This window comes from Rhipicephalus sanguineus, chromosome 1 (assembly GCF_013339695.2).
Source record: "Rhipicephalus sanguineus isolate Rsan-2018 chromosome 1, BIME_Rsan_1.4, whole genome shotgun sequence".
Taxonomy (NCBI): domain Eukaryota; kingdom Metazoa; phylum Arthropoda; class Arachnida; order Ixodida; family Ixodidae; genus Rhipicephalus; species Rhipicephalus sanguineus.
In genome coordinates this window covers 165752120-165766764 of record NC_051176.1, presented here as the reverse complement: position 1 = coordinate 165766764, position 14645 = coordinate 165752120, and the positions used below count along the sequence as shown (strand labels likewise).

Below are 14645 nucleotides of genomic sequence, written 5' to 3'. Positions count from 1 at the left end.
CCCCCACCACAGTGTGTCTCATAATCATATCATGGTTTTGGCTCGTAAAACCCAAGCAATTATTAACATTTAAGTGGTTAATTTTGCCTCAAGGCATTGCAAAATCGTTCATGTGCTGCCATTTAGACTTTTTATTCTGTAGCCAAGGCAGGCTCGATATAAAATGTTTGAATCCAAATGAGCCCTAAATAAATGTTATATAGGTATATGCAAGTGCCAAATTCAACATTTACTCTCGAATACCATCTATAGTAGGTTATCGACATTTTAACTGCAATGCAGGTTTGGGGTACTTTCATGACATGAGCACACTGGTAGAAAATTGTTGGAGCAGGCTAGACCATATTGTCTGTTGCAAACAACTGCATTTTTTTTCAATTGTGCTTAAAGTGATCTGGCTCTTTTAGAAAAAAACTCGTTATTTTGTGATTGTAATGACACGGCATTCAATCCTCTTGTGGTAGGCTATTGCCAATGTCGCGAACATAGTTTCGTTTCATATCCGTTCGTTAGAGGAAAAATTTTCAGATCCATTTTATCAGAAATCAGAAAAACATGGTGTGCATAAGATTAGTGTAAATAAAGTAACACAGTTCATGATACTTAGGACATGGTACAAAATAGCTTTTTACCTTTTGCTTCGGGAAATGTGGTCCTTTAAATTTATTGGTAGGAATGTTTGCTTCATTAGAACTAATTCACTAGAACTAATTTATGGGGACTTGAAGGAAACTTCTGAGGGCATTGGAACAGTGAAAGTTTCTCTGTGGATTGGATACAAATATTTGAGAAAATTACCTTGGAACTTACCCAAAATATATAGTTTGTGTGGAGTTCATTTGGTTGCAAGCGGAGGTTTATTTTTAATTTTTGACATGTGCATGTAATGCCATTTGCAGCTGGATGTTCAGTCAGCTGTGGACCTTATGTAAATTATGACAGCAGCTAGCACCTATCTTTTTTACACCAAGACAGTTAAATTGAAATAAGGGAACATTATGTCACCAGGAGAGCTATTTTGTACGCGTTCTGTGACAGAACGGAACGAATCATCATGAGATAACAAGAGGGATCCGCAAGAGATTGGTTGAGGCTTATCTGACGGTGAGACATGAGAATGGCAACGGGAAAAGGCAGTGCTGTCAATCATTTTGGCAAAAAACAGATACAGAACGGTCTCCAGATGACTTGGATTGGGTCGAAACATAAGTGCTAGGGCTGGACAATCAAATTAGCTTGCTTTGTGTCTGGCTTACTTCAATATCCAGGCCGATAGTTTGCGAAAATCGCAACCAGCCCCCCATGACCGAACGTCTCGTGAAATTGCGACTTCACCTAGCGCCCAGTCAAGACATTAACACGAATAAATTGTTAAAGTCATCGCGCTCTTCAATTTCAAGTTTTGAAAAACAATGCCTGCCAATATTGATGTTCGTATATAATTATTCATTACTTCTTCATGCTTTGAAAACATTTCTGAATTCCCTCAGCTCACCTATTGGCTGTTTGCTCCCTCTCGTCCTCTCGTGATGTTTCGTTCCGTCCTATCACAGAACGCACACAAAATAGCTCCCCAGGTGCATGTAATGTGCTCATTCAAGAAAAGAAGTGTATTGCTACAGCAGAGCATTGGATTCTAAATGGATAAAAGTGTAATGCGACTTAACAGATTATCGATTGCTCTGCCTGAATAAAGAAAACAAATTTTAATATATGGAAGCATTTTTACCAAATTTATTTTCAAACATATTTAGCTGAAGTTATCTGCTCTATGAATTGTCCACGTTGTGTTTACCAAGCTCTCCTGCAGAAGAATCATTTGGAACAGTCCTCACATGCATCGATCGCTTGTCACTTTATAATAATTGTTGGAGTTTAACGTCCCAAAACCACGATTTGATTATGAGAGATACCACAGTGGAGGACTCTGGAAATTTCAACCATCTGGTGTTCTTTAACGTGCACCTAAGTTAGATCTAAGTACACAGGCCTGAAGTGTTTTTGCCTCCATCGAAAATGCAGTCGTCGCGGCCGGGATTCGATCCCGTGACCTGCGGGTCAGCACTCGAGCACCATTACCACTAGACCACCGTGGCGGGTGTGTCACTCTATAGTACTAAAATAAATGTTGATCCCTTATATTTGAAAAAAAAAATATCTTCAGATGTTTCAAGTTTGGAATTCTCACATCAAATGTGAATACGATAGCAAATACTGTTCAATTCTTATTTGACACTTTGAGTACATGCACGCCCCTATAAACTTGATTTTAGTTGTTATGCTTATTATTTCATTGCATCCATTTTCATTAGGAGGTGCAACTGTAGTTAGCATTGTATATTGCAATGAGCATTCAAGTGCTGTGATCACACCATGTTGCTGGGTGAGTTTATGCATGCTGAGTGACATGTTTGTAGCTTTTGCAGGACTGTTCTTTTGTTTTTTGCAATATGAAGAGTAGTGCCTTGGCTCATGCAGTTCATTGCTCTTGCAGTTGCATTTGAAGACTACCATCACACTCTATCCTTTCGTACTTCATTCGTTGAGCTTCTCATTGTTCAGCTCCATCATTGGACCTTTTGGAGGATTCTTTGCCAGTGGTTTCAAGAGGGCCTTCAAGATTAAGGTACAGCAGTTGCGTGCTATGCATGTTTACTAATTAGACCCTGCAATATATTTCATGTCATTAGGGTGGCTTGTTGGGCAAGTTGGTACATAGTTCTTCGTAAGGAAATGCCAGCAGCACTAAAGAAAAGAGAAGAAACTGAGCCAGGAAAAAGAGACAGGAACAGGTAGGATGCTGGACTAACAACTGACTTTATTTCGATAAAGACGCGAACAACAAACCGAAATGAGCATGCGCAGCAACAACCGTGAATCAAAAACAGGCAACCTATCACCTATCACTGTCGAGAAATCGGACCTCCTTGTCATTCAAAAACACAGATGGCGCACTCACACACTTATCAGGACCAAGTTTGTGAATCTGAAACGCTTCAATAATTTCACGTTCTTTCTGTGTTTTAGCTCTCCCAGTCACCGAAACGTTGCTAAAAAGAGGGGCGCAACCGCACACTTTGCAGTGAATCGGTAGATTTCCACCCGTGCCCGTAGGAAGTAAATTTGCGTGCTCGCGCAATCTGTCATTCACACAGATTGCGCGAGCAAGAGGAACTTATCGAATGTAATGGGGAGACGGCCTTTCAAAGTAGTTGTGGCCTGTCGACGGGCAACTTCATGGAACTTTTAATGTTTTATCTTCGGGCTACTTTTGTGAATTTCGAAGGCAAGTTATTCTTGCAGAAAAATGGTGTGTGCATTGGTTCCTGCGTGGGGCCTATTCTATGTAACATATACCTTGCAAAATTCGACGACTCTGTGTGTACAATTTTAAATGATGGACGAGTCTCCCATATATTCAGATACGTAGATGACTTTCTTATTCTTTTAAATATTGGACCAAGTGACTGCCTCACTAGTGCCATCAGTGACATCTTGCAGGTGTTTAAGTCCTGCTGCACTAATCTATGTTTCACTCATGAAGAACCACTTGATAATTCTATTAGGTTTTTAGATTTGTCACTAATTTTTTCCCATCATCATATGTGCTGGATGTACAGTCCTAGGACTAAAAAGATGCTCCTTCCGTTTGAGTCTTCCCATTCGAAGCTCGTAAAGCGAGCAATTGCCAACCTTTGCATTTCCAATGCATTGGAAAAAAGTTGTACGCATCAAATGCAAACCGGTTTTCATCAGCAGGTTGAGGAGCTGGTGAATGCAGGCTACTCTCAGGTTATGATTGAGGCGGTAGCGGAATCTCTGCACAAGAAAAAGAAACAGCCTTCTAGACAGCGTAAGGCATGTGAAGAGAAGAAGCAAGTAGTGGTTATGCCATACTTACATGGCGTATCGCACAATCTTAAGAAGGTGGCAGGGAGAAACGGCGTCAAGCTTGTGTTTTCTGCGCCCTGCATTTTGTCCAGCATATGTAAGCGAGTTGCGCGGCATGGGATTAGTAGGTCCAGTTGTAATACGGCGCATGTCAACAGATTCAGCAGGTGTGATACTAGCATTGTCTACAGTATTCCCCTGACCTGTGGCAAAGAATATATTGGGCAATCGGGTAGGTGTGTGAATGACTGATTGCGCGAGCACGCAAATTTACTTCCTACGGGCACGGGTGGAAATCTACCGATTCACTGCAAAGTGTGTGGTTGCGCCCCTCTTTTCAGCAACGTTTCGGTGACTGGGAGGGCTAAAACACAGAAAGAACGTGAAATTATTGAAGCGTTTCAGATTCACAAACTTGGTCCTGATAAGTGTGTGAGTGCGCCATCTGTGTTTTTTAATGACAAGGAGGTCCGATTTCTCGACAGTGATAGGTGATAGGTTGCCTGTTTTTGATTCACGGTTGTTGCTGCGCATGCTCATTTCGGTTTGTTGTTCGCGTCTTCATCGAAATAAAGTCAGTTGTTAGTCCAGCATCCTACCTGTTCCTGTCTCTTTTTCCTGGCTCAGTTTCTTCTCTTTTGCTTTAGTGCTGCTGGCATTTCCTTACGAAGAATTTCATGTCAAACATGGAATGTTTGTTATTTAAATGTATCTGCTCACCAATCTTATCCAACAAAGTTTTTCAATGTTCCCTAAATAAATCAGATCGGAAGCCAAATTATGCCTTTGTGACGTTCTCAAAACCTTCCTGTCCTTCTCACAACCATTACCATATAGAGTGATGCCTGCCATGCTTCACCCATCATCACACTAAGCTTTTTTGTGTTAGGGTGGCTTTCGTTTCAGGTGGAGTGACCCTCCATAGCATTGCTTGACATCACAAACCACAGTATCAACTCAGTGACTGCAGTGTGCTCCGAGATGGTGCCACCACAGAATCACTCTTGAAATTTCTCTACTTTTGCTTCAGAGCCAGAGCCATTCCTTGGTTGCGACATGTAAAAAAATGTCCAGTAGCACTTGTTCTTACTCTTGCATAGACTGGCAACTATTTGAGCTAGCTTTGGAGTGTTGATCCCATCTCATGTTGCATAATAATTGCACAACCAAGATGTGCACAGTAAAGCACATCCAATGTGATTACTAATCTAAATATTTTCTGTGTAACCGGTGAAGTGCTGGAGATACCAGTGGGAAAAAAAGGGTGCTCACTACAAATCATACAGAAGTAAACGTGCCTACATACAGTAGGACTTAAAGGGACCGACAACTGCCCAGAGTATGAAATGAGTTGACTCCACTGATGTAAAGACTGTCCGTTGCACTGACTCAAACCAACCCTGTTTTTTTCATGAGAGATGGATTTATATTTTTATTTCTTAATTGAAAGTCGCGAAAAATGACCTGTGGCGCCTCTGGCGACAAAAACATGAATGATCCGATGAAGACGGCCACGTGACCGTTGATTGCTGTACGCGGTCGACGATTTTATTGTTAGTATTGAAATATTGTTCATTTCTTTATATTAAAAGGTATTAATCCATAATAATGTACATATAGGCCTGCATTAGTAGTATGCATTAAAGTCGCGCTGCTTTCGCGTGACGTAATGATCCCATGCTCGTCAGCGCGTCTTGAGCAATTTTTCAGCGTGCTCATGCAACCGTGCACGCAGTTTCCAGGTCGCTAAGATTTTTGAGCGACATAGTTTTGCTACCTACACCTCGTCTCAGAAATGACGCGCGATGCTACTCAGTGCGGCCGTGCATATGCACAGTTACGTTTTTGATTACTTGGCTTGGCTCGTGTATCAAGAGAGTAACGACGCCAGGACAAGCCATCCATGACACAGGCAACCTTGGGCGCAGGCGCACACAACGCTGTACAAATACCGGGAAGGTGTATAAAGCCACATATTCTCATTGTAACAGCTTGCTATTTTCAAAAATGGTTGGAAAGCTCAAAATAAAGGTTGTTAAGCATAGTTACAGTAACTCCTGCGAAAGCAGAACAACGACAGCTTTCACAAGGGTTAGCGGCATCGCTATCAATTCTCAGCGTTGCTGGAGCAAGCCTCCATGCGTGTTTGGAGCCTTTCAGATCGAAAAATACTGCTTATAAAATAGCTACGTGCTTTTCGGATAAACCACTGCAGCTACAAACGCTACGAAGGGTGAGCTTCCTGTCGCGCCGTAAAAAACTGGGTCAAGAAAAATCAGTTGTCGGTCCCTTTAACAAAGTAGGGCTCACACAGTGCAGGGAAGAGAGAAAACATTATGTACCAAGTGAATGGATGCAGTTCGTACAGCTAAGAGGCTAATGGTGGTCACATTATGAGTGTGTATGGGTACCTTCATAATCTCTGTAATTTAGTGACTATAATTGCTTGTCACCCCTTCTGTGCCAGCATGTGTCCCACTTGTCCTTGTATTGTGTGAGCCCTGCTTTGTTAAGGGAGTGCTATTGTATGTAGGCATGTTTCGCTTTGTGTGGTTTGTTCCATTATTTTTTAATTTTTTTCCCCTTTCCAGTATGCCGTCTTTCCATTGGTCATGATATTGCCTCAGTGGTTATGGTATAAGGCTTCTGAGCACAAGGTCATGGTTTTGATTCAAGGCCATGAATTCTAGAGCAATGTGAAAATATTCATGTACTGTGCTTTGGTTCACCTTAAAGGACCCCTGACAGCAAAATTTTCGTTGATGACTTTTTTACTCTAATTTGTAGCTTTGTGTCTGGCAATCCCTAAGTTAAATCGTAAATGCTCTAGCGTATCGCATAACTCATTCTAGCGTAGTTAATTACGACCATTTTAGCATCACTTCAAAACGCCCGCCTAAAAACCACAAGAAACTGGTGCCCCATGCGGGGGAGACCACGTGCACACAAGCTGTGGTGACGTTGAAAGCGCGGTTTTCAAATCGGGGCCCCGCGCGCGAGATTGAAAGTATGTGGGTATGGGTTAAACCCATACCGAGGCACCCACATACTTTCAGCAGGCCGACAACAAAGCAAAAGGGGTGCGGAACAATAGGCCTCGCCGGGTGTCGTCGTATTGTGCACTATTGTGCACGTGCGCCCCGCAAACCTTCTGTGATGTCCACAATACTTGCTTTACTCGTGGAACGTCACGCGGGGCCTCTATCTGCGTCGTACCAGGATGTCGCGAGGTGCAGCCAACTCAAGTGAGCCCTCCACGCTTATTTTAAAGCCAAATTAAGATATCTTAAAGGCAACGTTCGTCACTAATAATCGGTCAGATGTGCCCCCGTATACAGGAAAGTCAAACAACACAAACATCTCGAGGTTTCAATTTTGGTGTCAGGGGTCCTTTAAGGTAGCCAAATTAATCCATAGCCCTCCGCTACAGTGACCCTCATAACACACTGTACATCTTCAAAATGTTAAATGCTACCATATTTTTTAAAGGGCCCGTAAACAGCCTCGTGTTCCGAAATTTACGTGGCCACAACTGCATCACCGCAGGGCCAAGGTGTTGTTTTGTAGTGCAGAGGGCCAGTTGACGAAGTCGGTGCTGCATAATGTTGCCCATGGGCAAGATTAAGTCACTGCGCGGGTGAAAAGGACTGGTCAGGTGCAGGATAGGGGCATGGGAATTGTTTTTCGAAATGGAGCGTCTGCCCGGTGCTCAGCGCTGTGATATTTGCAAAATGTGATCGCCGCGGCCTTCTGCACGAATTAGCGAGCTTGTTTGGGAGGTGTAAAAAATGAAGGGAGAGCCTGTAGTTACATATTTACTACATAGGGTATTTAGTGGGAGGTGAATCTTTAAGCTGAATTGTTTCAGTGGTAAGGTGTACTTTTCCAACCCACTGAAAATAGCAGTGTTTGATGTTTCTTGTGTGCTCCAGGAGAGGGGGGGGGGTGTAAAGCTTGCTGTCTTGGGCAGAAAATAAAGTAGTTGGATTGTGAATATGTAGAATATGCACAGACTTGAGATGAGAGATAAGGTTTAAGTCTTGCTAGAGCAGAGTGATTGCTTTGCAGTGCTGGATCCAGAGCGCTGGACTTCAGGAGGGGTCCCCCCCCCCCTCCAAAGCCTGTGTCAGCCCCCCCCCCTCCCTTCAGCGCCTGTCCTCCACCTCCTTTGTCAGGTTGCTTTGGCTACCACTGCCCAAAAGGGGAAAAGGAGAATCTTGTTCCCACCCTCTATCTTTCTCCTCATCTCTATTGCACACCCTCCCCCCTCAAAGTAGGTGCCTGGATCCACCCCTGTTGCTTTGGCACCAAGATGTATTCACTGTCTGATTGTGTGGTAGTATTGTACAAAAGTTGCCACGTTAGTGTTTCCTTTGTTTTTAAACTAAACTTAATTGTTTAGACATTTAACAGTTAAACAGAAATAATCATTCAGCCAGTAGATGCCAGTACTTGTGTTGTTGCCAGGATCAGCATTGCATATTAAAGATAGAATTTTCACCAGTCTTTCACATTTGCATTACTTCTCAGCGTAGCATATTTTTGGTGTCAAAATTCTTTAGTGTACCTGGCTAAGTGTATGCCTTAGTTAGCAGGGGGGCAGTTTGCAGGGGCGTAGCAAGAAATTTTTTCTTCGGGATGGGGGGTTAAACCCTTCTTATGTAAGTTTGTGTGTATGTTTGTATGTATGTGCATATATATGCAAAATGTAAAAATTTGGGGGGGAGGGGGGGTTGAGCACCCCCAAATCACCCCTATGGCTATGCCACTGGCAGATTGGTCTAGTGGGTGCTCCATGATGCTTAAGTGTGAAGAACAGGATGATGAGGACGACAGCTGGCAAAGACAAGCTTCATGTATGCCATGTTGTGCATCTATCTGTTGTCTGTTTTCTTCTGAAGGACTTTGGGGACATCATTCCTGGCCATGGAGGCATAATGGATCGTTTTGACTGCCAGATTTTGATGGCTTCCTTTGTGAATGTCTACTATCACAGTTTTATCAGGTATGTTGGTGGTGGTTATCAGGTATGTTGTATTTTCTATTTTTCCTCACTTCTGCATGCAGTCACAGTAGAATTTTGATGATACAATCACGGTTGATCCAAATTTCGCCATGATATGAATTTTAGAAATGTCCCGCACTGGCTACATCACATAGAATGCGCTATCTTTTGGGGTTATAACGAGCAGTTTCTGAAACCTGCGCAAATGATACAAATGCATGAACCACCGGCGCAAGCAAGGGATCAGTGCAGCAGGTCTCATAGAGGGAGAGAACAATTCCGTGGCAATTTGCCCTCCTCTCCACCACTGCTGCCCTTCAACCTGTGCTTTATTTTGGCCTGGAGGTAGCAAAACGTAGGGTGAGGAAGTAAAAAGTCGAGCACCCATTCCATCGGGCAAAAGCTGTTGAGGGCCTTTCATTTACTTGATTACCTGAGAGAATTCTTTGCTGGCCTTGTTGGTTCATAATAGTAAACTGCGAAGCACAAAGTAGGTACGGGACATAGAAGATCACACACAGCACAGGACAAGCACTAACTCAGAACTATCTTGGTCAGTGGTAAGCCACGTGATGATAGTCAAGTGACTTAAGTCATGTGACTATCGTCCATGGGTTGTGCTCACCAGCACACTTGTCCCCCATTTGAAAAATGCTTCCATGAGCTCGTCAGCGAATTGGCAAGCTAGTGTGTTGCCCGCCACTGGCAACACAAGCAGAGTGTGAAACCACCAGGCAAATATAGGACATGCCAAACAGTTTCACCACTTTTTGGAGCTGCGAAATGTGTTGCCGGGCAGCTTAAGTGGGGGTATTGGTTTTGTGAAACTTTGCTATCGTCCCTCACACCTACATTCATCAAAGCACCGATTTTCATGTGCAAAAAGCCACACCTGTACCGAAATACTGATGCCTTGCTTGGCAGTCCGGAGCTGATGTCAGCTTCTCAATCAATTGTGCCGTAGACACTTTTCTTTTTTTCACCGCACTCACTTTTTTAATGGCAACTAATATGTTGTTTCTGCTAATCATGAGATCAGACACATTTATTCTTAGAATGGGACCAAGAATGCATGTACGCAAACCTCATGGCTTAGCAGAGTGGCGTTATAGTAGGCGTGGATTGGTGCATGTTGTCTCTGGCCTCCTTAAGTAAAAATATGGCACCAGCATGTTGTATGATACATAGTTGATGGCTTGACAACAAAGGGCAATTGTATTGCTTTGCTTTATACCTACATAGAAAAGGATTGCACGACATGCTAACCTGTTTAAAGAGGAGTGATCTAAACATAGGCTTGTGCGAACTTTGTGCTATTTTTTTACATACGAAGCACAGGAGTGCTTTGCTTTCCATGTGCATGTCAGATTTCAGATGCTTATGTTTAAAAATTAGCCCTGATTCACAGCTTACGAACACGGCGTAATTACCAAAGAGACAGTTTTGGTGAAAAGGCCTAGCAGACAAGCACTCCACCCAACCACAGTTATAGGCACCTCTCAGCATGCAGGCACATGCCTGCATTGCAAAGTTGATCAGACCTGCTGCTGATTTTTGGTTGCATTTTTAATGCAGCCATCGTAGGCAAGGAGGGCTCGAATATAAATCCAGAACTTCAAGGTTTCTGACAATCCCAGGTGGCAGCACTCTGTGAACTGTACTGAAGCTTAATTTAACTAAACATGTTGCTGGGCTAGTTGGTGATACACTCTTAAAATATTCCAGTGCTGCTTTTGACCAGGACAGGACAGAGAAGTGCATGACAGGATGGACACAGACTCCAACTATGTTTATTAAAACTGCACACATTATACTTTATAACAACTGAAGGCAGTGAACGCATGTGCTTGTCATGCACTTCTCTGTCCGGTCCTCGTCAAAAGTAGCGCTGAAATATTTGAAGTTTGATTATGTAGTATATGTTACGTGATGATTACAAGCATGCCAAGAAGTCAGATAGTGCGGAGCAGTGAATAATCGGATATTTCTACCTTCATGACATACCTAGGGCCCCTAACCAGCAGAAGATTCTGCAGCAGATCTACCTGATGAAGCCAGAAGTACAGCTGCAAATTTTCAGCAGCTTGCGGGACACACTGCTAGCACGGGGCTTGCTCCCTACCTAAAGGGAGCACCATCAAGGAAGCAACAGTCGCTACAGAACTAGTCACTCATGTTGTGGGCATCACTACCTTGTTCTATACTTAAGGTTCATTGCCCTGCCACCCCCTTCCCACACTCTTTCCTGCTTTTTGAAAATTCACTTTAGTAGAGCTTTCCAGGCTGTTGCGGTTACTCATAATTTGAGGAGGAAACCGTCGGCAGTCAATGCATTGATGTGGGAATATTGCATATTAGCCAAGGTGCAAAGGAAATCATGGACCAAAAAGTTGTCATATGTGTACTTCAGTCAGAATATTTACCTGCATTTAAAAGGTTCCAAGTTTTAGTTTAAGTGTTTTGTCCTACTATATGGCATCAGTAGTTGGCATAATTTGCTCTTAAGTGAATTCTCCCACTTGTGTAGGCCCTGCAATGACTATAATGGCAACACTACTTGGCATTTCTTTTGGCTGTGTATTGCACAGTCCACTTTTTAAAATGCAATTACTCATTTGTCTTGTAGAAACTGTATGCTACAGCATATTCTATATAGTTAATTGTATGTCTAATTGTGATGTGTTTTAGTTCTTTAGTTAGCTGGCAAGTTCTGAAGTTGCATGAAACCTTGATGTTCTGATGTAGTTGGTCAAACGCATGACTTTGTTGCTTTGACACTGGATATGTAACAAATGTAAATGCATCCTTTTCAGACTTTGCCAACGTAACAACCATTATACTTGTGAGGAGATAAATTTAAGCAACGTGATGGTGTCCATACACAGCATCTTCACTTCTAATTTGCTTTTACATATAATACTGCAGTAATGTAAAATATGCAGCATGCTTTTCTTGGATGCTCATTAAAGATTGTTTAGAAAGGAGTTATACGATGCCAAAAAGCATGTGTGTTGTGCTACAGTGTATTGAGAAAAGAGGCTGTCTCGTTACTGAATTTGTCAGTAAAAGTACAAGCACATTTTCTGAAACTTGGAAGCCTTTGTTTGTGTTGTTCATTTATGAGCTGTAATTTCTCATATGTAACTGACATTGTTTTTATTTGGGTGTTGGGCAGTCTTCGCTACTTCAAGAAAGGTACACAAGCTCCAGGAGGTGCATGTTGCAGTACATAGTACTGCTTTTCTGTGAGCCAATACTTGTTTTGTTATGCTATATGTGCCAATGTTTCATGTTTGCTGCATTCCAGGTCGCTTTATTTTTTTGGTGCAGTTTTGTGAAGCTTGCATTGAGCTTGATGCTTTCGACATATCAGTTGCTGTAGAGGTGCACATTCCTAGTCGATGATACACCTCTTGTAGAGGAAATCAGTTCAAAAGCACACCCCACCTGGAGGAGCTTTGTGCTGGCAGAAGCACTGCATTTCCCGATATCCTTATTAAGAAAGACATGAGGCTTAATGCATTGCAAATGAGATGTGAATCTGAAACTTTTTTACTTTATATTAGTTTATGTGATATGTTATGAAGATCTAGAATATGTGCATTATTGGAATTAATGCATTAATAACATTATTTTTAATGTGTAATGAAGGTTTCCAGCTGCAATTGCTGGCAGTATTTCTGGAAAGGCACTGCAGTACCTCATTTCTGTAAGCTAATTGCTTTGAAAGTCATTGGCATGAGTAGGTAGTAGTAATAACATATGGTAGATGGAAATGGGCATTTCCCTTCATTTGTATGACACATGACAGTGCATACAGTGTCCGTTGCTTTTATCTTGGGTGTTATGATTGTCTTTGTACACAAATAGACTAATGCCTCCACTCCTGATCTTAAAATAGTATTAAATGTTCACCAGCACCGTTCAAGGGTTTTTTCTTTAAGGATGGCAGCATTACTACAAGAGGGCAAGTGCAGTACTGTGGACGGACCAGGTCGCCTACTTTGCCAGCCTAACAAGAGCAGGGTGCCTCGCATAGTAGTACTTCAGAGTCGCAGGATATAAAGAAGCACATACAGGTGTATCATCAGTAAAATGGACCAAGTTTCAGAAATATTGACATTTTTTTTCATGTGTCATTATTTAATTCTTCCCTGTTCTGCTGCACACCTTGTGGCATCTTGAATATCTAAACGAGTAGTAACTTATTATTTAGCTTAAATTATTCCTTTAGAAAGTAAATGGGGGGACTAATACTATAGTCGTTGATAAAATTTCAGTTACATTCCTGTTTTAAATAGTGTGAAAGTAACTATGAAAACTTAGCACTGGGCCTACATGCCATGATATGGTCTGTAGCAGTCACTGTTCAAGTACACAGTGTCAATTTCTTGAACACATTTGTTACCACTTAATTATGATGCAGCTTACTTCAGTCGTCACATTGTTTAATTTCTTCTGCTTCTTAGACCACTTTAATCTGTTAATAATAACAATGATAAATAATCACACTAGTACATCACATTTTGCATAGATCTATCCAATATTTTTGATCTTGGCCCACATTACCCATGACACCCTGTAAATGTTCATATACAGTGCAATGTGATGCTTGTTCCATTATATATTCCCATGTTCAGATATTTCAGTGTTGGTGTCCCAGACAGCTGGAGTGCACAGAAATGTTGGCTGTTTCCATGTCTTCTACAGTCGTTCTTGTTGCCATGTTGTTGATGCACTTTTTCTTAGTGTGGTGTTTGCATTGACGAAACCTTTGTCTTGGTTGTGAAGTATTTCCTGCACTTCTGAGGATCAAAGATCGTAATAAAGAGATATCGCCAATGTAGCTTTGGTTGTTTCATGGTTATGGTTCACAAGAGTTATGTGTGGGTGAAATGCCGAATTGCGAAGTTAAATATTTAGAATAACAGAGAGCTGAGCTAGTTGGTAAGTATTCATTCTAAAAAGACAGGGCGTGCAAACAAGGACACAAGAAAGAAGTCAGGACACCACAAACGCCGACTAACAACTGAAGAGACGCACAACGGCTGAAAAGGAAAGAAGGCACGAAAACTTATCTGCGCATGCCCATGCAATAGGTGAACCTATCAATCCGGCACGCGTGGCGGTCTACGTTGAAGATAACTGTTAAGGCATTTGATTTCATCTTTATGCAAGTTAATCGACGGTTGGCTCACGCATGCGCTACCACTATTCTCGATATGCCATGCTTCAATCATCAGGCGCGTTTCTTCATTTCTATGACGGTACAACACTGCGCATTCATCGAATTTTGGCGTGCACTTGCAATCTCGACAATGTAAAGATAGATTAGAAGGTGAGCCTCCTGTTAGCGATCTCTTATGTTCCAATAATCTCTGGTTAATGCATCGGCCCGTTTGTCCTACGTTTGTCCTACGTGTTAAATATTTACTCTTAGTATACTTAACAAGGTAAGGATAGAGATGGGAGGGCTTGGAAAAGTTTCGAAAAAAGAATCTGTTTTTTGCTTTTTTCTCATTTTTACCCACTGCAAAAGAAAACAAACTAGAAAAATAACGGTCCAAATTTACCTAACAAAATGCAGTGGATTGATGTACTGGAATAACACGTTTCGAGCTAGTTGGTTATTCATACTGAGACGAAAACAGCGCGTCGAGATGAGAACAGACAGACACAAGAAAGGTACAGACAGGCGCTGACTAACAACAGTTGTTAGTCGGCGCCTGTGTCTGTACCTTTGCTTGTG

General features: G+C 42.1%; 1 protein-coding gene across 1 annotated transcript in view; it reads left to right on the top strand.

Annotated features, from left to right (window-relative positions):
- Positions 1-13732, top strand: part of LOC119401653 (phosphatidate cytidylyltransferase, photoreceptor-specific) — a 32919-nt gene extending 19187 nt beyond the window's left edge. Inside the window, exons 9-11 of the mRNA XM_037668569.2 lie at positions 2495-2626; positions 8793-8896; positions 10905-13732. Coding sequence (XP_037524497.1) covers positions 2495-2626; positions 8793-8896; positions 10905-11022 — 354 coding nt within the window. The 3' untranslated portion in view covers positions 11023-13732. The remainder of the gene's footprint in view (positions 1-2494; positions 2627-8792; positions 8897-10904) is intronic.
- Positions 13733-14645: the final 913 nt, after the last annotated feature.